Raw genomic sequence first — 22436 nt, forward strand, 5'->3', positions numbered from 1 at the left:
GGGGAGACCGTCCCCTTCTCGTCCCCATCCCGCCCTTATGCCGTGCTCTTCTCATCCTCTTCCCGTCCCTCCGCGGCCACGTCCCCCCCCCGTCGGGGAATACTGCGAGCACGGTGGGTGCCGCTCTGCTGTTTTCTCACTTCTTCCTTCTTGAAATCTGCACTCCCCAGCGGATTTCCGTCCCGCGGACGCCGGGCTCGCGTTCCCCGTGGAGCGGGGAAGGGGTTAACGGCGGGGGCGGGGGCCCTACAGCCCGGCCCGGCCCGCCCCTACTTAAGGCGGCGGAGGGGGACGGGGCGGCTCCGCGCGATGGCGGCTCCGCGGCGGCCGAGCGGAGGGGGACCGCGGCGCGCCCCGCAGGACGGGCGGCTGGACGAGATCAACAAGGTGCGGGCAGGGGGCTGCGGGAGGGGAGGGAGGAGGCGGGCGGAGCTGCACTTATCCGCCCCCAGCCCGCGGCAGGTGCCCCCTCGGAGGAGATGGACGGAACGGGGGTGGGAGCGCTGCGTGCGGTGGCTCCCCAGCCCCTCTGTCTGTGGGGTTGTCCTCCGAGCCGGCTCTTCCCCCACCCCATGGGTGCTCTGCGCTGGGTGCTGCGAAGTTCCCGTTGGGAAAGCACCCCAGCAACAACGGGAGCTGTTGTTCGTCAATCTCCCCTCGCTGCGTAAGGCGCTTTTGGTTCCTCTCTTGGCTTTTGCTTCTCGGTAGGACTGCTCCAAGGCTCTTAACTCTTTAAACGCAGCGAGGGGAACGTGGAGCTGCTGGGTGGTCTGCAGGCCTTGGGCAGCGGGAACACAGCTCCTGGATCAGAGCAAAGTGTGCTGAGCTGCGTGCCATGGGCACCAGAGTCTGGTGGGGTCCCCTCCCTGAGCTGAGGGTTTGCCCCATCCCTGCCTTGGCTTTGCTTATGGTGTTCCTCCTGGCTGAGAGCCATTCTGAGGGTGAAAAGAAGGTTTTAACCTTGAAGCAACCATGGAGAGGGTTTTTAGGGTCACTTTTAAATGGAGTTGGTGGTGCCTTGCTGATACAGGCAGTGGCCTCTTTGTATTAGAGGTGTGGAAATCAGAGCTGCACCAGCTGGGAGCCCAGAGGAGGTGCTGGGCTTGCTTTGCTTTCCCCTTGTATTAACTGGGCAAGGGGAAGTGCCAGTGTGTTCCTCCCAGCAGGGCTGAGAGCTGAGGTGGAGGTTATGTAGGTCACTGGGGAGGGAACTTGGTGATTGCAAACCAGGACGTGCTGCAGGGTAATAGGAGCACTTGGCTAAAATAGAGCCTTTGAAACAGACTCATCGAAGGTGGATGAGGTGCCCCACCAAAGGGGCAGGTGGTCTTCAAGTGGTCCCATAGGGAATGCTGTCCCCTTGGATTGGAAGGAAGGCTGCTGCACTCATCACTGCAGTTCTGCTGCTTCAGGGCTGTCCTGCAGCCTGGTGTGGGGTGGCTATGGGATCCTCCTGCAGGCAGCAGCTGTGGGGCTGAGCTGCAATGCTGTGCACGCTGCAGAATTATTCCCAGTGCTGTGCCCTGGAACTGGGGGATCCTCCTCCTCCCACGCAGGGCACAAGCTCCTAGCCCTCCCAAAGCAGCCGTCGTTTCTGGCAGGCTGTTCCTCTGGGTGAGGACTGGATGACAAAAATGAAACTAGCTACATAACTTCCCCTGCTCTTGGAGATGGGAGCTACTTGTTTGTGTCCTTGCTGTCCTGTGTGTTGGCTCAGTGCTGGGAGGGGGGATTGGAGCAGCTCAAGTTGCAAAGCGGCTGCCCGCAGACCCTGAGCAGACATTGCAGCATAGCAGCTCTGGGTGATGAGCCCCATGGTGATGCACTGTGCTCACTCTGTGCTGGTGGTGGGGGCTGCTGTGAGCAGCCATTCAGGGAAGCAGCTCCTGTCTCCCACCCTGCTGCAGTGCAGAGCTGGCTGGCTGTGGCTGGAGTCAGGGAGGGAGCTTCTCAAGCCCTGACCCGCACCAGGGCTACAAACCAGGAAAGTTACTTCTCATAAAAATGAATCCCATGGTCCACATTCCTATCAGGCGTAATCTCATTGTCTCATCCCAACAATTAGCTCCTGCCCAGCCCTGTTTTCCTGGCTGATTTCTACCCCAGAGCTCTCACTAGGATAAGGGTCTTTGGCAGATGATGTCTGGAGTGCATACGTGCTGCTGAGAGCCAGCTGAGCTCGGCATTGGATTCTTTCTTCCAGCCTCAAGAGCTCCTCTGGGATCCCCTCCGGGCTGTTCCCATCTTCCTGGGAATGGCAATCACATTGTTCTGCCTCGTGCATCAAGGTGGCAGGCCTAATCCAGCACAGATTAGTTCCAACCTGGTTTCACCTCCTAATGCGCCGGGCTGTGGGGAGCAGGTGCCTGCTGCTCGTGTCTGGGACAGGCACGAGCATCCCTCGGCCCTTTCCCAGCTTCTGCAGGCAGGGAAACAGCCCCAGGAGAGCCTGGCTTGATGGCTGGAGCCTTTCTGGGGAGTGGGGAAGGATCTGGCTTTGCTCAGATTGTTTTGCAAGTCACTGAGACTTGTGGGGCTGGATTTCCTTGCCTGGAAATGTCTCTTTCTCCAAGAAAGAGCAAGAGCTGGGGAGTGGCTGGGCTTATTTTTAAGCAGTTCTTATTAATAGAACAAGCCCCTTAAAATGGGAATATTAGCAAAGGGCTCTGGGAGGGACTTCAGCTGCTTGGGCTGTGACTTGAGTCACCGGCCCTGGGGACTGAATTCCTGTGCACCATTGTGAGCTCTGGCCTTATCGCTGTCGCAGGGCAGCTGGCATACAGTGTGCTGGGTGGAATGCCTTTGAAATATGCTGCTCCCTTCAGTCTGGAACAGCTGAAGTTCCTCTGTGAGTGAAATGCATGGTGTCTGGGTGGCAGGTGTGTGCTCAGTGTTCCCCATCCTACACTGTACCCTGCTGTGAGACCCCAGGCACGTTTCCCTCAGCTGCCCCATGGAGATGCAACTGTCCTTCTGCCTTCCCCTTCTCTCCTCTCCTATGCCTCGTCCTGCCCATGTGCACAGCTCCTACAGGGCAGGAGGGAGCTGTGACCTGATGATGCTCTGGCTCGATTTTGGTTCCCAGGGAGGTTTGGCAATCCCCTCTTACAGAGGCTGTTCAGTGGGTAACACGACTCTGCTCTCTGGTGACTTCAGCAGGCTGAGCCCAGGTCTCAAAGCCCAATTGTCCCTTTGTGCTGGGCTGGCACATGATACCCCTGGGTAGAAATAGCCGAAATAAAAAAAAAAAGTGAGTTGGCTGAAGGGAATGAAAGAAGGAACTGGGAACACTGTTATTCCCCACATCTTTCAGCTTGAGCTGATGCCCATGGTGTGGAAGAGAGCCTGTGTCTCAGGGGTTCAGTTACCAGGGTCCCTGGTGTCCCATGTGGAGTCTGCAAGGTAGCAGACATGTCTGTCCTGGTGGGCTTCCTGGGAAACCTTTGTTTGGCTGCACATAAAAACTTGCCTGAAGGGTGGGGATGGGGTTGGGGTGGTGACATTAGCCACAAGAGATGTTGTCCCAGTACTACCAGTGCTAGAGATCCTCTTACAGGGATGCCTTCCTGCCTCTGTGAGCGTGGGTAACTGCTGAGTAACGTGCACAGAGCAGGGAACAGCCTCAGCTCTCTCCACTTGAGCCTCTGGAGGGGTTCTATGCTGGACAAGCAGTGCATGAGCTGTGCAGATGTTAATGACTTCTGCTCTGAAGAATGCAGTGTTGTTTCTGAACACAGATCGAGTCATTAAGTTGCTGGAGTGGGGCGGTGTGGGAGGGCAGGAGCAGGACCCTGGTGCATGTGGGGCACGGTGGTGGGGCTGGCAGGGCATGCTCTGCTCTGTGCTCTCAGACACCTGGAGAGTTCAGAGTTTTGGGGCTGGGGATGAGCTGGGATTTCCTCTCCACACTGAGCAACGTAACAGGAAAAAATGAGTAGACTGAGATAAAGGGAGCCCTGTCCCTTCCCTTTCAGTTCCTGTCCTCTCTTGGGTGCATGCTGTCCTGCAGACCTTCTGTGTTCTATCTGTTAGCCCTCAGAGTTGACCCAAGAGTTTAAAATCTGAGATGAGTGCTTTTAGCCATGAGCAGGAGTCCTTGTTCGGTGTAGGATCTCAATCCTCGTGCTGTGCATGCTTTGAGCAGAGTTGCTGGGAGCTGAAACCTTGGGTGAACATGAAGCAGTATGAGGGGTATTGTGCAGGTGGGAAGCCTGAGGCACTGGAGGCAGTGAATGGGAAGGTACGGAGGGGTTAGACTCATTGTTAACCCTCCTGGCACTGTTGCTCAGATGTGGCTCTGTGAGTTGTGTAGGTCTGCTGGGCAGCGCTGTGTACGTATGGGCCCTCTAGGCTATTGTCCTTTCTTTAACCTTGGGGATACTCTTTTAATTCTTACAGGAGTTTCTCTGTGACCCAAAGTTCAGTGATGAGGAAGATCTGGAGGAGAAGCTGGCAGTGTTCAAAGGTGAGAGCTGGTCTTCTTTTCTCCTATTTGCTCTGAGCAGATTCTTTTCCTCAGCACTTCTCCCTTACCAGCCTGAGATTTTCTGCTGAATAACAGGAGGGGCTGAGCTGAGATGGAAACCTCCCCCGTATCGGTGGGATGCAGTGAAGCTCCCTGGAGGTGCTGTTCCTACCCAAGTCCTTGCACTTCCCCCAGTTGCTCTCTCAGGGCAGGGACATGTCACTGCAGACATCCTGCCCACAGGCGGCTGCTGCTGCAGAACCTGCGGCGTGGGAGAGCCCCAAGAGGAAAGCTGCTGTCTCAATATTGAGTCAAGCTGGCTGCTGTCATGGACGAGGCAGTAGCTGGTGGGAGGACTTCTTCCCTGCTTCCTGAACGAGCGTTTTTCTCCCCCAAAGTTTCTTCAGTCTGCTCTAGTCCTTTCTGAGCCCTCAGTACTGGAGCCAACAGCACGAATGTCTGCAGTCCTGCCCAAAGCATGTCTAGCTCCACTTTCAGCAAGTGTGGGGCTCAGGTTTGGGTATCTGCTGGGCTGGGGGCTAGAAGAACAGCTCAAAAGCCTGGTTCTGCAGTGTGTCCTCTGGAGTTCGTCCCCCAGCATACCTGAAGGACAAAATCTGGCAGGACTGTTCTGAGTGCAGCCAGTTTATTCCCAAGCAGAGGCTGAAAGCAGTTGTTTGCCCCACGGCCTCTGAGAAAACATGCTTTCTGTGTCAGTGCCCTCCAGGTTTGTCCTCAGCCTGGCTCCAGCCAAACCAAGCCTGACCTTGCTTCCATTTCAGACGTCATCTGCTATTTCCTTGTGAATTTTGGCTAGAAAGTCTATCATGGGGAAAGCTGACTGGGGTTTTGCCTTGCCCTGCTGGAGCCTCCTGTGCTCTCCATCCTTTCTGTTGCCCTCTCTGTGGCTTTGGCTCTTGGCTGTGAAATGGCTTCAGACCACATTCACCTGCTGCACTGTGGGTTCCTCCATGGGCTGCACATGGAGATCTGCTCTGTGTGGGCTGCAGGGGGTCTGCCTGCTCCATCATGGGCTCTCCCAGCTGCTGTTGCAAACAGCTTTGTCCCTTTCTTAAATATACTCAGAGTGCAACCAGCATCTCTCGTGGCTCAGCTCTGGCCCAGCAGTGTGTCCCTTGTGGAGCTGGCTCTGATCTGACAAGATCCTCAGGTGGATGTGGCCCCTCTGCTACCAAAGCCTTGCCATGTAAACCCCACCCGGGCTGCAGCCCTTCTTTATTTTCCCATCACGACTGGGGCTCTTCAGACATTGCAGCCATCGGTCATGGGCACAGAATTCCCTGTAACAAGAGCCCTTGGCATCTCCTCCTGCTGCCTCCTGAGTTTGCCTCTGTGGCTGTCCTGCTCTGCAACACCGCCTCCATCTCCTCCAACAATGGCTCATTGTGTGAGGGGGGAGCATTTCTCTGCCGGTCCTTCTGCTCCCCTCCCCAGCGGGAGCCCTGGGAGCCCCTGTATGCTCTGTGTAAATGCAGTTGCACTCAAGTGTTTCTGTAAATGCAGTTGAGAGGGGAGGGACTGCAGCACAGCTTTGCCAATCCTGCCAAATCCCTGCAGCTGGGATGGGAGGGAAAAACAAATGTGTGAGCTGAGGCTTAACACATGGTGATGTAAAGCTGCCTCTGTTCTCCATGCCTTTGGCTCAGAGTCAGCTGAGGGGAAAGGAAAACATGTGCTGGGCGCAGAGATGGCAGAGCAGGGGTTGTGTCCCCAAGCACTGACCCCTGCCTGGGGAGGCAGCAGTTCATTTGCACAAGGTCATTGCAATGAGCAGGGGACATCGAGGATCACAGTGGCTCCTGAGCACATGTGTGACAGCCCCAGTTTCACCTAGAATGAGTTGCTTGGTGCTCAAAGATGGATGCTTGTTCCTGTCTAAAGCATGCACTGCTTTGCTTAGTGCCTGTACTCCTATAGACCCGTTCTGTTGAGCCCATGACAGCAGTCCACTATGTGAAGCTATGCTGAGCAGCTCCTCTGCCTCCTGCCTGGGGCTGCATGCCAGCCTGGTTCACCCAGCACAGGTCCTGGGGCAGGCTCCAATGTGTGAAATATCCCTGCTTCCCTTCGGCTCCCTAAATTACCCTGCCACTTCTCAGTTCACGCTCATCTGCTTGCTGGTGTCCCTGGAACCATGGCAAAGGGATTCTTCCCTTTGGGGAGAGGAGCAGCCTGGGAGCTCTCAACTAATTTGAGTCCTTAGAGGCTCTTCTGGGGGCTGAGTGCTAACTGCAGGGCAAGTGGAGATCTCTCCAGCTGTGCATGGATGGATGATGGCAGCAGGCATCTTGCTCTTTTATTTAGCAGAATTGAGGTGACGGAGGCAAGGAGCCCTGTGGTGCAAGGAACTGCGTGGTCTGCAAGATGGACAAATCCTTGCCTGAAAAGCTTACAGTCTAAATGGGGAAGAGCTAGCAAGGAAGAGGAGGGGTAGGAAATACAGGTGTGCCTCTGCAAGGATTAGAAGCAGCACAGGACTGACATCCTGCTTTCCTGGCTCAGCTCAGTGCTCTGTCGTGGCATCCCAGCTTTCTTCCTGCAGAGCTGTCCAGGCTGCTGTCTGCAGGCTCTGCATTTCTCTGGGGACACTGGAGCTGCCTGGTTTGGGGAGGTTTGACCCCAGTCTAGGAGGGCAAACAGCAGTTCCTGTGTCTCTGCTCCTAGGAGCAATTTTGGTTTTGCCCTCTTCATGTGGTCCTTGAGCATCTCTGCTGGTAGGCGCTGCTCCGGAGCACAGCATGGTGTCAGGAGGGCCGGGGAGTTTGTTCCTTGCTATTGCAGGAAACGACGTCATTTAATCCCCTCCTAATCCGATCAAGCTTTGTCTTGGGAGTGCTCAGGGTTTTGCTTTTCTTACTACTCCTTCTGGGAGGTTGTCCCAGAGCTTTGTTTTTTCTGGCTGGAAGCCTTTTAAGGCTACTTGTGGCTAGCTGATACCTTGTTCTCATGCCAGTGTTTTCTTCTAGCTCAAACAAAAGCAGCCACAATTAAAGAACAATTAACTCTTGAGCCCTGGACTTGAGATAAGGGTGCTAAAACTGGGTCTTGAGATCATCTCCCTGTCTGAACTGCATCAGTCTATGCCCAAACCTCCTGTTCTACTGCTCTAAGCAGGCAGTGCTCCAAAGCCCTGCTGCCCCCTGCTCTGGGTCTCCCTGCCAGAGCAGCTCTGACCCGTTAACTTGCTTTTGTGTCTCTTCCAGAGAAGTACATGGAGTTTGACCTGAACAACCAAGGCGAGATTGGTGAGTGACACAAGGACACTGTTACTGGGCTGGAAGAGCAGCAGCCTGCTGAGGGTGTCTGCTGCTGCCTGCTGCTCCCCTTTGCAATTGGGATTCTGGGGAGGAAAATCATGGGCTGCTCTTGAGACCAGCCTTGCTCAGCTCCTGGTCCCCAGCTGGGGGCTTCCTGGCTGTGCAGCCCCTGCCCTTGGCTTTCTCAGCCTCTCCCCTGCTTTGGGATCTCAGTTTTTTCAGTGCTGATCTCCTCCTGACTCTTCGCTTAGCATTTCTGCTCTTAATGATTTATTCTGTTTCTCCAGAGACTCAGGCCTTTTCCTTTTCAATCCTCAGCATTTCCAGAGCAGGGAAGCTGCAGGGCTTGGGCTGTCATGAGCTTTGCCTGGCTGGAGGAGGAAGCTGTGTAAAACCATGAGCACTTGTGGTGTGGAGAAGCACTTGTTTGCTGGGAGGGAGGTGGAGGGAAAAGGGGAACTGGGCATGTGGCCTGGCAGAAAGGCCCTGCTTTAGGACTGGAAAGCAGAAGTGAAGGAAAGATGCAGGTTTCTCCAGGCCCGGAGCAGGCACTTAAAGGCAAGCACTTGCATTTAGCCCTTGCAGGAGGCTCCTGCCTCACTCCCCTCCTCCACCAGCCCTTGAAATCAGGCCGGGGAGCTAGAGGAGCTTGGCCCTGCTGTGCTGCCCTTCCGGGGGGGAAGGGGCCACAGGTCTCTGTGGCTTGGTGAGAGCAATGAAAGGAAATGGCCTGCAGTGCTGGGCAGGAGCGCTTGCTCCCTGAGCCTCTTTGTCTCCAGCTTTAATCTCAGTGTTGCTTTCTCCCTCTGCATCCTTGTGATTCTTGGCACTGCTTTCTGAGCTCGATAGCAGTGTCCCTGCATGCCTCTTGAGCACTGTCCTTCTGCAACAATATGCTTTTCTTTTATTCTTGAGCTGCATGAATAGGAAGTGCTGTTCCTTGCTGCCTGTGCAGCAATGGGGCTGCACTGAGGGCTTCTCTCTGCTTTCAGCTGACAGCTTCATGCCATCAGCCCTGGTGAGGAGGTGAGCCGGGAGCTCCAGTCTGTGCCTCCAGGTTGGTCTGGGTGCAGTAGTTATCCTTCAATAGTGCTGATGTCTCACTCTTGCAGATTTGATGTCTGTCAAAAGAATGATGGAGAAGATGGGGGCTCCAAAGACCCACCTAGAGCTGAAGAAGATGATCTCTGAGGTGACCGGAGGGGTTAGCGAGACCATCTCCTACCAGGACTTCGTTAATGTGATGCTTGGCAAACGCTCTGCTGTACTTAAACTGTGAGTGCTATCCAGGAAAGGACGGGGGAGGTGCTGGGGGAGCTGGGAAGCAGAATCTCTCCCGCTTGGCAGAGCTGGAGCTGTGCCTGTTGGGTGGGTGTGGTGGGAGAGGAGGACCCTTGTACAAGGGGAGGCAGGACTTGAGCAGTAAATGATGGTCTTGCTGGCTCCTATAACCCGCAGGATGCTCCCTCCCTGCCTGATTTTTTTGGAAACTTGGGCAGTAAGTGGAGAGAGGACACCAGCTTGGGACAGCTGGCTTGTGCTAGGGAGGTTTGCTCTGCTACCAGCTGCCAGCACTCGCCTCCCACGGCCTCCTCTGCCCTCTCAACGGGGCTCTCAAAGTCCTGCTGTAACAAATAGCTTCCCACCGCTTGCTTGGCTCCCTCTGGAAGCGGGGTGGGTTCTCTTGGCTCCATCTCCGCCCCATTGAAGCCTGTATTTTCCTTTCTCAGCCACAGAGGCTGATCCTGCTTTTGTCTGCAACCACCATGAATAGGAGCCGCTCCTCTCCGTGCCCCCTGCCCCTTTCTGAAGGCAGCTTTAGAAAGGCAGCCAGCTTTCTGGGCAGGTTGGGAGGAAGGATGTTGGAGCACGTTCCCTCTGAGCTGCTACATTCTTCTGGCAATCTCTTCTCTCCCCCCACAGTGCCCTGTGTCTGCACGTCGGGATGCTCCTTTTCCAAGCACACGCTCTTCTGACAACTCTGCTCTTCTCTTCATTGAAGCAGGCTGAGCCTGCAGCCTGCCCTAGTATCGTCTATTCTTCCTCCCAACTGCAGCAGCTTTCACAGATGGGTCCCTTCTTTTGCTAACAAACAGATGCCCCATTGTGTGTTGAGCAGTGTTTAGAGTAGGAGCAGAAATGTAAAACTTGTCCCAAGAGCAGTGCACTCCTTTGATCCAGCGTGGCAGCTGGCATTCCCAGCGTAGCTGCAGTCCTCAGGGAGGAAGGCAGCGCTGGTGGTTGCAAAATGCTTGGGATTCTTCTAGCTACTGCCTTGCTCCTTGTCTCTGCCCTCTTTTCTGGCTGTAATTGCTGTTGCTTGGTTTGGCTTTTGAACGTTCTGCTGTATGGTTATGCACAAGGTGGGCCAGGGATGGTGCTGGTTTTCATGCATCAGGAGCACTTGGCATGCAGTGTGCGCCCAGCGGATTTCGGAAGTGGCTGTCTAAATAAAACGTGCTAATCCTCTGGGCTCTGAGAGGAAAACCAGCCCAGGCTTTGGGAGCACACTCCCTGAAGCTGCTGGAAAAGCAAAGCTGCTGGCTGAGCTGGCAGCACTGCCCTCTGTTGGCTTCTGTCCTCTGTTAATTATCAGATGGCCATTGCATAGAAGGTAAGAGAATCCCAAACTTGATGAGTAAAGACACATCTGCTTTTTTAATATGTATTACCTATTGTGTTTTGCAGGGTCATGATGTTTGAAGGAAAAGCCAATGAAAGCAACCCAAAACCTTCTGGTCCACCTCCGGAGAGAGATATAGCCAGCCTCCCTTGAAGAGGACAGGCTGGAAAATTGGCACTGTTTGCTTTGCTGGTCTGTAACAGAGGTTACCTGTGCTTTGTTACTCTTTACTGTGAACAGTCCTAGTTTTCAACTAACCTGCCTTAGAGGAACAGCAAGGGAAGCTGGTAACCCCAGCTCGCATCTTTCTGCAGCATCCCTTAGCTAACTTGATTTTCTAGACAGAAGCTGTAGCACCAAGTATAATGTGAGACCAAAAAAAAATCCTGTGATCTTAATTCTTTGCTCTGCCCTTGCATTTCTCAGCTAAGAAGGAGCTTTCCACCCAGCTGATGGATTCAGAGCTGTGCTTGTCACAACAGGTTCCTGAAGAGCCTTGCTATGAGACACAATGCTTCACTGGCAAAGCCCCTACAGCAGCTTCATGGCTGCAAATAAGTGCCTTCTGTTCTGTCCTGTGCTTCCTGACTGGACTCTAGATCCTAGTCCTGGACCTGTGTCCTCATCAGCCCCAGGAGCAAGTTCTACACAACCAGCATGGGATGTCCCTCATGTGCCTGGGTCCTCTACTTCGGGAAGTCCTTTGCCAGCTGCTGAGGCTGGGATGTTGTAAGGGAACACTTCTCACTGAACTTAGCAGCTAAAGGACATTCATTGGGCTTCACCTTGAACCAAGTGCTTATTACAGGTGTTCAGATTTGCAAGTTACTGCTTGAAGTCCCCACCTCCCTGAAAGGCAGTAGGGCCACGGTGCCCTTAGTTCTCAGGTCAGTTTACTGGGCCCTTCCTCTGTAGTTTGCCCTAGGACAGGATCAAAGCTAACCTGTCAGCAGGAACGTGCTCTGTGAGTAACCATGCAGCCAGTGTCCTGCTAGCTCCTACTAGAACCGAGATTAGAAATTGTGTCCATTGTATTAATTGCTGGCTACAAGGCAAAGACGAGAACTCTCCATGGGATGCTGTGAACCAAATGCAGACAGACTCAAGGGTGTCTGTGCAACCCTAATGCATAAATCCAAGTGAGCCATGACTACAGGAATATGTTCTGCAAAGTCTGTTTTCATGTGAGGAAAAGCTACTGGCCCATTGCTGTTTTTAGCTTTAGGTCCTTCCCCTTGCCCCTTCCTGGTTTGAGTTTGTTCTGCTTTTCCTTGGCCTCTGAGACTTGTTGATCAGCCATAGCAAAAGAGGCAAGCAAAAGCTCACAGCACTGATCTGCAAAGGAGCAAGCTGCAGTCCTGTCCTGGGGAGGGAGAAGTCTGACACCAGCAAGTGAGGATGATTAAAGCTACTTTAGGATCCCCTTCCTGATAAAACTACTTGGATCAGATCAGAAGGGTAATCCCTGAACAAGTTGTCTGTCTGTCCAAGTGTAGAAACAAGCCTGCTGTTATGCCTTTGCAGCCCCTCAGGAAGGCTTTAGGGGAAATTGGAGCTTCAGTTGGAAGGAAACTAGGTGACCAAACTGTGAGCTTTTCCAAACCAGCTGTGGCTGAGGATCTTTATTCATGCAGCTGGTCTCTTTGACTTGCAGACCTCTCTGCACGTGTTTTAGCTTGGTCCCGTGGGACTACCAGACACCCTTCCCTGATGTGTAAACCCTAAATCTTACCAACTAAGGATGGCTGTAAGAGTGAACTAAGTGCAGGGACTGTGCTGTCCACACTCTGGTTACTGCAGTGAATCTTGCTCTACACACAACTTCTGGAATCCAGATGTTTGTTCTTTGCCCTCTCCCCATTTTTCTTAAATGTTCTTGGCAGCTTTGAACTTTTTAAAATCGGTTTAATAGTTTTTAAAGGAAAATACGGATGATTAACTTGACTAGGCTTATTGTTCTTGCCAAAGGCTGCACTTTTAAAGAAAAAACATTCTCACTACTGTTCGCGTGAAAACCAAAACTGTAACGGAGAGAAAAATTGTAAGAACAGCACCAGTCTACTTTAAAGACTGAAAATAAATCTCCTGAAGCCACCCCGTGTCAGTGTATTCAGTTCAGTTTCTCTGAAGTTTGGTCCAAATGATTGGTTGCAGATTAGCTGAGCTGTTTTCCAGGTTGGTTAATATAAACCCCTCCAACAGATCCTGGAGGTAGGTTTGGACTGCCTTCATCTGATTTTTATCAGTAAGAACTGACCCGATGCCTCCGAGTTCATGTTACGAAACACAGAGGGCACCTCCTGAAGGCCAGCCTGACTTTTTATAAAGAAAATAGGTGCCAGTGCTTGTTCTAAGGAACGAGTGTTTATTGAGAGCAGATGCATGCAGCTCTCTTCTTGTGAGATTACTTTTTTCATCCTCTCTGCTCTTGAAGCAATTGCCTGAGGTTCGTATCTGATGTGAGTTATCAAAATGGAGACTGGTTCTTCCTGGGGGAACTGCTGGGTGTGATTTATCCATGTGTTCCTCAAAAAGACAGCATGGCCCTTAGATCACAGCGTTGTCTGCTTTCTGCTGCATTTAGCCTCTGGGAATGCACCTGCTTTTTGGGCTAGGTGTGAAAGCTGTTGTTTGGTTAGGAAAGAAAATACAGCATAAGACAGGAGGGAACGTGGCCGTGTTTTGTGTGTGTTCAGGTCACTGCTTTTGTATCTGTGAAAATCCACATCCTGCCAGTCCTGGAAAACCGAGGTGCCAGCTCCAGAGCTGGAGAGCACCCTCCTCTCCAGGCCCTTGTCTCTCTGTCCTTGCAGGGCAGAGTGCTGGCGGAGCTGACACCCCCGAGCTCTGGGCAGGAGGAAGCGAGGGAAAGCAGCCCTGCTCTGACAGGCCTGGCGCTGCACCTGCGGGCCCCAGAGCGCTATGACGCTGTCCTCCCCTCGGAGCTCCCTAGTTTCCAGCTCCACCCCGCACGCTCGGGATGCGTGGGGACCCTGAGCGCTGGATCGTGCCCACCCTAAGAGAGGCTGCCTCGCAGCCGCAGCAATCCCAATAGCAACCGAAACCGCCCGCAGCTGGGCACTCCCCAAACTCACAATGCACTCAATAAAGGTTTTATTAAACAGCGAGGGCGGGCCCAGCAGTGAGACCAGCCCACCGCTGACGCAGTCTGTGCCCGCTGGAGGACTGCCGGCACCTCGGGCCCCCGCCGACCATAGAGAGGCGGTGCCTAGAGCGGCCCCGACGGAAGCGGAAGTGACCGCAGCTCCGCGCGAGGTTCCGCGATTGTGCCCGGGGTTCCGTGATTCTGCGTAGGGCTGCTGCGTGTGCGGGCCTTGCGTCTGCGGCACCGCCGCTATGGGGGAGGACGGGGACTTGGTCCCCGAGCGGGAGATGAAGGTGGGTCCGGCTTTGAGGGGGTGGCAGGCCGGCGGGCTCGGGCTTTAGTGTTCGGAGATCTGCTCCGGCCGTGAGGAGGGTGACTGACCGCTGTGGGGGCCCTTAGGGGAGCGCGGTTCTGGGGGCTTGGTGTGGGCTGCATGGGTGGTAAGCCGGGGGGGGAAGATAGGGCTTGATCACTGGGGCCTAACAGCTTGGGGAAGGGTGTGTGCGTGGTTCCTCGCTTTGGGGGATTTTTGGGGAATCCCTGCACGGTTTGGGGAGCGCTTGGGGGCTTCTCGGCAGCGCCTGAACAAGGCTGGGGAGCGGAGGAGGGATGGACTGGCTCGGAACGCGGTGGAGAGGTGTCCTGGTAAAGTTGGGGTGTGTGTGGGGAGGCTTTGGGCTCTGCTTGTTTTCTTGAAACACTGGGAGAGCTGGTGGGATGGGTGGAAGGAGCTCGTCTGGGGAGAGGAGTGATGCGTTTCAGAGCCTTCCTGGCTGTGAGCCTTGTTTTTGGGACCACCTGCCTTGTGAGAGCAGCAGACCTGAGCAGGTGTGATTGTTTTCTGTCAGGAAGAGTAAACGGGAGTCTTGTTGCATGCTGCCAGCTGGGCCCATCCATGTGTCTCCCCGAGCATTGCTATGAGGCTGTGTGAGCAGGATGGGGCTGTCAGCACCCCTTCCTCCAGCCCTCTGAATCTTTGCAGCTGCTTTCTGCTCAGACACTTTCAAAACCAAGGGGTTTGGGTTGTTCATTTTGCAGAAGACTCTGTGTTCCTGCAGCCTTCTTGGATTGCAGAAATACAATTTCTCTGTGCTTTGGCAGAATTAAATAAGAATGAGATGCTTGGTTTGTGTTAGTGATGTTAAATCCAGTGCTGTGGTCAGTGATTGGAGAAGAGAGGCTCATGCCTGATGTAAACACAGTTTTGCATAGTAATAGTGCAGTTGTTGTTTCTTAATTCGGTTTGTATTTTTGCAGTTGTGTCTCTCACCTTGCTTTTCTTTTTCTCCTTTTACATAAAGACAGTGTAAGTTATGAGATAAGTGAATGCACAGAATAAGTCTGTACTGAGTAATTGCTGGTGGTGGGTGGAAGAAATAACTGTATCTGTTCCGTGTATGCTAAACTACTGTAGCTAACAAAGGTGCAACTGAGTAGTTGTGTGCTTTGTAGCTTTCAGGCAACAAGTTTTTTGTTTCTTTCTCTTCTGCCATATCCATTGGCTGGTTTCAGGTATGTTTCTTGGAGGAGTTAAATGCCTGAGAGAGATTCAGCTCCTACAAGCTTTATAAAAACAGGCTGCTGTATAGAAGAGAGCTTCAACCAGCGCTTCTCCAGTAACAGCAAAAACTGTGATCTTAGTCTTTTGTAGGCAAGACAGAAAATGTGATGGGATGTCCAGCAGTAGCGTGGGTGTAGGTGTTTTGCAGCTCTCATGGAGAGACTTCTCAGCTTGCCATCTTAGAGAAACTGAAGTAAACCATTTATGTTCACCAGCATGCATGTGGCTACTTTTGAACTCTCTTCCAACAGGATTTTCAGTTCAGAGCACTAAAGAAGGTCCGCATCTTTGATCCTTCTGATGATCTCCCCAAGGAGCGGTCCAGTCTCCTTGTGGTGTCTAACAAATACGGCTTGGTCTTTGCTGGTGGAGGAACCAGCCTGCAGATCTTTCACACTAGAGATCTTCTCATGCAAAATCAGCTTGGAGAAGATCCCAATAACATTGGTAAGATGAATTTATATCTCATGGTCTTCGCTCACACTCTTAGTAATCAGTCTCTAACCACGAACCTACATGTATATCAGAGATGTTTGCGACAGGAGAGAGGGGAAGGGTTCTAACCCCAAGTAAGCTTGGACTTGGACTGTCCTACAAGAGAGGAAGCAATGACTGTTCTGCCATCTCACTACCTAGGTGCTTATAATGGCATAAAAACTTGGTGGTGATAAAAACCGCTTGGTTTTCATTCTCACTTTGTCATTGGTAACTGTACTACTTGAAATATCCATGTGTATGTACCACGACTAAAACCTGGAATGTGTCCACTTTTTTTTCCTCCAGGTTAGTGAGGAAGGAAAGTGGAGTTTCCTGGGAAATTTGAGACTTTAAAGACTATATTGCTAGAGATGAAGGGGCTTGCTTTCGCTCAGTGAATTTTTCTGCATCGGTTCTTACAGCTGCTGTTTATAAGAGTGTATATTAAGTCACTTTTGCATACATTTCTAACTGTATTGTTTTAAAATATCTTGCTGTTTAAATCTGTACGCTTCATCCTCTCTTCCTTGCCCTTTGTGTTTTAAGTGGAGAATGTCCAGAGTACCTCAGTTCCCGTGAAGTTTCCGGTGCAGCACTTGGCTCTAAGCTGTGATAATCTCACGCTGTCTGTCTGTATGATGTCTGGTGACATTGGTTCCTTCATTGGCTTTTTTGATGTCCGCACATTCTTTAATCAGGTAAAGTATACACAAAATGTTTTGGTTTTCCTCCCCCTGACTACGTCAGGCAGATTGTCATGCCATGGGTGGTGTTTTCTGCCCCATGGGAGGTATCTTGTAAAGAAGTTTTTTAGTAAACTCAAAATCTGCTTCTTAGAATCATAGAATGGTTTGGGTTGGAAGGGACCTTAAAAATCATCTAGTTCCAACCTTACCAGGTTCTCAGAGCCCCCACCCAGCTTGGCCTTGAACAGTTCTAGGGGCATCCAACACTTTTCTTGTCGACCTGTTCCATTACCTTACCACCCTCTAGGTAAATAATTTCCTCCTACTATCTAATCTAAAACTACCCTCTTTAGTTTAAAGCCATTACCTCACTTATTTCCACCAGCTGTTAATTTATAGGTAGGCCATAACTGTTTTGGATTATAACTTTGTGAGAAATGGTTTTTGAGCTCAGCTTGGACTGTCTCAAACATTTTTCTTTCCTAAAAGGCAAAACAGCAGAAGCGTATGTTTGCTTACCACAAGCTGGCCAAGGACTCAGGAAGTGCAGCAACAGTCAATGACCTGAAGTGGAACCCTGCTAGTCCCACCATGGTGGCTGTCTGCCTGTCCGATGGCAGCATCTCTGTCCTGCAGGTCACAGACTCTGTGAAAGTGTATGCCACGTTGCCTCCCTCAGTAGCTGTTACCTCTGGTGAGTTTGAGCTTTGGGTAAGGTACAGAATGTTGGACACTTAAAAATAGAAGCGGAAAGAGAGGTGTAAGAAGACAAGCTTTTTGTCTCAGGAAGAAGTTTCTTAAAAAAAAAAATAATAAAAGTAAGAACGGAAGGATTTAAACTCCCTAAGACTATGAAAATGAGTTGTGATGCAACTGCTCTTTCCCAGTTGATTGGAGGAGCTGCATTTTGGAAGTTAGAATCAAATGTCTGCCTCTGGTTTGCATGGTCTCAGGAGTGACTGTTGTTTACAGGGAAGCATACAAATAAGTTTGTGGTCAAAGTGTCTGTTGGATTTGTTCTGAGCAGTCTTGCTTTCTGTGGGACTGGATGGTTCCCACACTGCCCTGTCCTGACCCTGAGCAGCCTTGGTGTGAAACTAAACTGCTAATACATCAATAATAACCACTGACTGTATCCCTCTCCCAAATTTAGCACAATCAGTGCATCTTTGTGATAACTCTAATATAATTTTTAGGTCTCTGTCTATAGTTTAACTTGTCCCTATATATTTATGTCAACTGAAGCGTATGTTTGAAATGTAACTGGATGTATTCCAGTTAGGAATACATAGGGCAATATAAAACTGTTCAGAGGCTCATGGGAGTGAAGTTTAAACTTGTTTGCAGCTTCAGTAGGTATGAGGATTAAAAATTTCAGCTCTTCTTTCTGTCTCTAATCTAAAAGGCAAGACCATGATATTCACAGAAATTGTATTCAGATTCATAGGGTTTTGCAGTGGAAAAAAAAAATGCAGCTTTAATTTATTGCTCCTGCTTTTAGGGGGCCTTGTAACTCTACATTTCCTTAATACTAATAAAGTTCTCTTTTTTTTTTTTTTTTGCTTAGTGTGTTGGAGCCCAAAGGGAAAACAGCTGGCTGTAGGGAGACAAAATGGCACTGTGGTGCAGTATCTGCCTGTAAGTGTTGTTGCCACTAAGACTGACACCTGCTCACTAGTTTGCAATGTGCTTTAGTTTTTTTGCAACTCAGCGTATGGAATTTGAGTTGGGAGGCGTATGGTGTGAGCCATGCCCAAGCACTTCACTAATATTAAAGTGTCTTAGGCCAGTGCTGGGTTTAGTTTAAGGTTTGCACCTGCCACTTAAGTGTGGTGACATCACAGTGGCACGTGATGAGTGTTAAAGAGCGAGTGAGTCACTACGAAACAATTATTTGGAGTTTCTCCAAAACTTGCAGTTGAGGTGGTTTGGGGGCTTTTTTTTCTTAGTACTTAAGAGTATTTTTGTTTGCAGAATCTGCAAGAGAAGAAAGTAATCCCTTGTCCTCCCTTCTATCAGGCAGACAATCCTGTGAAAGGTACATCTTTTCATTTATTTTTAACTTGCTTCCTCCTTTAAAATATTTTTACTCATTCATCCACTGTTATAGTTAGCTACATCACATTCATAGTACCCTGGTTACATAATAACAGAATAAGTTTTTCATCATTTGGGAGAAGAATTACGTGTTTTATCTCTGGGTCGCATAGAAAAACTAACTGTAGGCCAAAGTCTTTGTCTGTTTCTAAAACATTGTAAATATGCACTTTAAAAGTTAGTTTGTGCTCACTGATGTGGTAATATTGTGGTAGTAATCCCCCTTTAACACAGAGATTTCTGGATATAAATCCACTCTAGTACTTGGTGTGGGTTTCATCTCTTCATCTTGACTCTTCTTACTGCTTTGATGTTTTATTGTTCAGAAAGCAGAAACGCTCCATTTGGGTGTGTCAAACTATCATCCCTTTTTTCAAAACACTTGGTGGTGTTTGGCATCAGACAAATGAGACACATGCTTTGGTTTGTATGTGGAATTTCTGAGAATAAATAGTTTTCCACCTAGTATGACTGATGCTTTGCAGACAGAGCATTGAAATTCTTCATCTTCGTAGTTTAGAAGTTTGTGATTCCTTATCTGCTAGCAATGTCATTTTACTTTTGTGCTCTGTGCACAGTTAAAATCACTCTACAAGGAAATGTGTTGAAGTGTATCTGACTGAGGAATTTGTTTCCTTTCAGTTTTGGATGTGCTGTGGATTGGCACGTATGTCTTTGCTATTGTGTATGCAGCTGCTGATGGGACACTGGAAACACCTCCAGAGGTGGTTGTAGCGATATTGCCTGTAAGTTACCAACAAGTCACAGCTACAGAGAAGTTTGTTGCTTGTTCTTTATCTGCTTATTACAATGGCAACCTGCTTTTATTATTTATATCAGCATCATTTGGAATTTGAGTTTGCTGTACCTTGATGAAGTCTTATTAATGGGATATTACTTGATTTCTGCATTGGGCAGTAAATTATCAATGTTGGTCTTACAGAAAAAGGAAGAGAAGCGACCAGAGAAGTTTGTGAATTTCATGGAGCCTTGTTATGGAAGCTGTGCTGAAAGACAACATCATTACTACCTCAACTATGTTGAGGAATGGTGGGTTGCAAGAATCATGACAAAGCTTTTCCCTTGCTGTGTGTGTCTGAGTAGCCTGTGCTTTTCCTTGTAGTGTTTGTCCCTTCTGTAAACTATGTAAGACCTGAATATGAGCCAAATGAAATTGCCACTTTGAAAATGCTTTATGAAAGTACAGCTGATTTCTCCTTTATTTCTGTGACAACATACTCATTTGTCTGGTGAGAATGTTATTTCATGCAGACTGTTTAAAATCTTCTGTAACAATTTTTTTGAGATTGTAAGTCATGTTAGGTAAGGCATGCCATGCCCTAATGTCTTCCCTAACTGTATATCTGTTTGAAGAAGCTTTTCCTAACTTTGCAAGTACCTGATTTGGGCCATCAATGTTTATGAAGATATAGTAACTGGCAAGGGGGGGGGGGGGGGGTCACACTCTGGTGACTTTTTTTAAAGGAAAAAAAACTCCAAACATTCTCCAGAGATGTAGCCAATTGTGTTTCCTTCATCTTGGGAGGAATAGTCTGTTTCATATTGTTGTAACTTTTTTTTTATTATTTATGAATTTGGATGGATCATAATGATTTGCGGAGCTAGAGACTTTGCCATGGATTGCCATGCATCTTGTAATTTACTTGTGTCCATGCTTACAGGGATCTAATTCTAGCAGCTTCGGCAGCTTCCACAGAAGTCAGCATTCTTGCCAGGCAAGGAGATCAGGTAACTCTTTTCTTCCTGCTGCATTTATGTATATGTACCTCCTCCTTCTTGGAAAGCTAAGCGAGTAAAACTTTTGTAAGACCTGCAACCTGGCAACATGATATGCTGTTAAAAAGCAAAACAAAAAGACAAACACCAAAACCAAGCAAACAAAATCCAAAGCGTTCAGGTGGGGCAAAATAGTAATGTAAATGTAAACCTTGTTCTTCTAAGAGATCTGAATGACACAGAGGATAAAAAGAAAGACAATATGTTGTGAATCAAATACCACGAATCTATTTTCATGCTTTACTTGGTAGTCTGAAAATGTGGTCAAATTCACTGAATTTGAGTCACTGAAGAAGTGACTCATACGAGGACATCAATTGAAGTAAAACATGAAGAGTATCTGTCCTTGAGTCTGACTTCAAATATGACATGCAGTGTTGTGGAAGAGATGTCAGCCAATTCTGTGAAGGACCATGGTACTGCTGTTATTTATCTGACAAGTTCAGGTAGATGCTCTCCAGATTTTTTGCAGTCTCATCTTTCAGTTGTAGTAGACTGACGTACTGAAGACGGCTGAACACGGGAAAACAGTAATCAAAATTGTAATTTGGGTGGGTTTTTCTTGTTTGTCTGTTTTTGCAGAACTGGGAATCATGGATTTTGGAGGACTCCAGCAGAGCAGAACTTCCTGTGACGGATAAAAGTGATGATACTTTGCCTGTTGGTGTTGCTGTAGACTACACCAATAACATGCCTATCCCGATCAGTAAGTCTCGTTAGCCTTGTGAAATAGTGGCAGTATATGAGATATTCTTGAGAAGCAGTCCAGTGCTTTAAGGACCTGGGAGATTATTCTGAAAGTGGAGCTGACACTACATTTTTATAGGAAGCCTGCAGCACATGCACAACTACATCTCTGTAAGGATTCAAACATTAGATACAGTTCTTCCTTAAAGCTTGCAGTAGGTTGGGATGCTACAGTAACAGACATGGAAGGGAAAGCACCTCAGTTAGGTTTGCATTTCACAGAAGTGGGGTAATAGTGAGTTTAAAGGAGTCATATCATTAGGGATTTGAAACTGCCTGTGTGGTTTTCATGATGCTTGTGGCTTCTGTCATTTTGCAGAACCGTTGTTATTAAGTACGTTTGCAGTGGTCTAAAGGGGGAAATAAAGGGTTGGTTACAAAGCCAGAAAAAGCAAGGATCACTGAGGTGAATGTGTAGGTTTTAATTCTGCATTAAAGCACAGGGCCTGTACTAACTGAACCCTGCTGTGCTCTGCATCTACCTGGTTACATTACTGGTGTACCTCCTGTGCTGCCTGGAGGCTCTTTAAAGCACATTGTCAGAGGCTGAAGCGGAAGATACATCTGAGCTATTGTGCTGTACCTCGGTGAATCTTGAAAGCTCTCTTGCTACGGAGAGACATTAAAATAGAGATGCCTTCAGGCAGTGGAAGGTAGTGCAGTTGTGTTCCTGAAGAGCACAGGAGGGTGCCGATTAACTGAGAACTGCAGCAGCCTTTACCTGAATGACAACCTACAGTAGGGAATTGAGGTCAAACTTTAATGCAAAACTGAATTTGAAGCATTTTCACTGTTAACCTATACATTTATTGGCTTAAGGAATCTGTCCGAACAGCCTCGTTAAGCCCAGGTTGTGCTGCCTTGGAGTTTTTAGAAAGGTTTTTGAAGAAGCTTTTTGATAGCTCTGTGTTCTCACTGAGTGTAGTCAGTTCCTTTTTGACCGCACATTGTTTGACTTTACAGTTTGCAACAAGTTTGGATTGAAAAGAAACTGTATTTGTCCTGGAGTGCACTTCCATGTGGAGTTTTCCTTTCCCCAACAAGAGGCAGTATTAGAGGAATGTGGCCCTTCTCTGCACCTACCAACAAAAAACCCACTAATATTTAAATGATTATAGCAGACTTTCTTTTCATTCTAGATTTGCTCTATTTTGTATTGAGTAGAGTTTAATCTTTACATAAAATGCCTTAGGGATATCTGGACTGGTTTGGGGCCTTTAACTGTGCAGAGAATACTTGAACTGAAGCAGACTCTAGCTGAAGATGGTGCTGATGAGAGTAGGAACAGGACAGGAAACCTTGGTTGCTGGGCTTATGTATGTGGTCTCTGGCAGGTGATGAGAAGACCCTTCCTCCAGCGCCAGTTCTCGTCTTGCTCTCTACGGATGGTGTGCTCTGCCCATTTTACATGATCAATCAAAACCCAGGGGTCAGATCGCTTCTTGTGACCCCAGAGCCGTTGCCAACAGCAGGGGAGAGAGCACCAAAATCACCAGGTAAGTGCTGCAGTGGGTTAAGGAAAGATTTGCATTTCTGGATCTTTGCCATCTTCATCTGTGAGTTTGGTATTCAGATAGGTATGCAGTCACAGCAAATGTT

At 49.3% G+C, this 22436-nt stretch overlaps 2 protein-coding genes across 5 annotated transcripts in view; both read left to right on the forward strand.

The window, feature by feature from the left end:
* On the forward strand, positions 231 to 12460 carry AIF1L (allograft inflammatory factor 1 like). Its single transcript, XM_021413575.1, has 5 exons — positions 231 to 387; positions 4399 to 4465; positions 7690 to 7731; positions 8856 to 9018; positions 10432 to 12460. Exons 1-5 carry the CDS (start codon positions 310 to 312, stop codon positions 10517 to 10519), a joined length of 438 nt encoding a protein of 145 aa, XP_021269250.1. The 5' UTR covers positions 231 to 309; the 3' UTR covers positions 10520 to 12460.
* Positions 13609 to 22436, forward strand: part of NUP214 (nucleoporin 214) — a 42063-nt gene continuing 33235 nt past the window's right edge. For all 4 annotated transcript variants that reach the window (XM_021413569.1, XM_021413571.1, XM_021413573.1 and 1 more), the window contains exons 1-11: positions 13609 to 13765; positions 15285 to 15480; positions 16057 to 16208; positions 16686 to 16890; positions 17764 to 17834; positions 18171 to 18234; positions 18936 to 19039; positions 19237 to 19343; positions 19976 to 20042; positions 20673 to 20796; positions 22172 to 22333. In XM_021413569.1, coding sequence (XP_021269244.1) covers positions 13724 to 13765; positions 15285 to 15480; positions 16057 to 16208; positions 16686 to 16890; positions 17764 to 17834; positions 18171 to 18234; positions 18936 to 19039; positions 19237 to 19343; positions 19976 to 20042; positions 20673 to 20796; positions 22172 to 22333 — 1294 coding nt within the window. In that variant the 5' untranslated portion in view covers positions 13609 to 13723. The remainder of the gene's footprint in view (positions 13766 to 15284; positions 15481 to 16056; positions 16209 to 16685; positions 16891 to 17763; positions 17835 to 18170; positions 18235 to 18935; positions 19040 to 19236; positions 19344 to 19975; positions 20043 to 20672; positions 20797 to 22171; positions 22334 to 22436) is intronic.

Source organism: Numida meleagris, chromosome 16 (genome assembly GCF_002078875.1).
Source record: "Numida meleagris isolate 19003 breed g44 Domestic line chromosome 16, NumMel1.0, whole genome shotgun sequence".
NCBI classification, from domain to species: Eukaryota; Metazoa; Chordata; class Aves; order Galliformes; family Numididae; genus Numida; species Numida meleagris.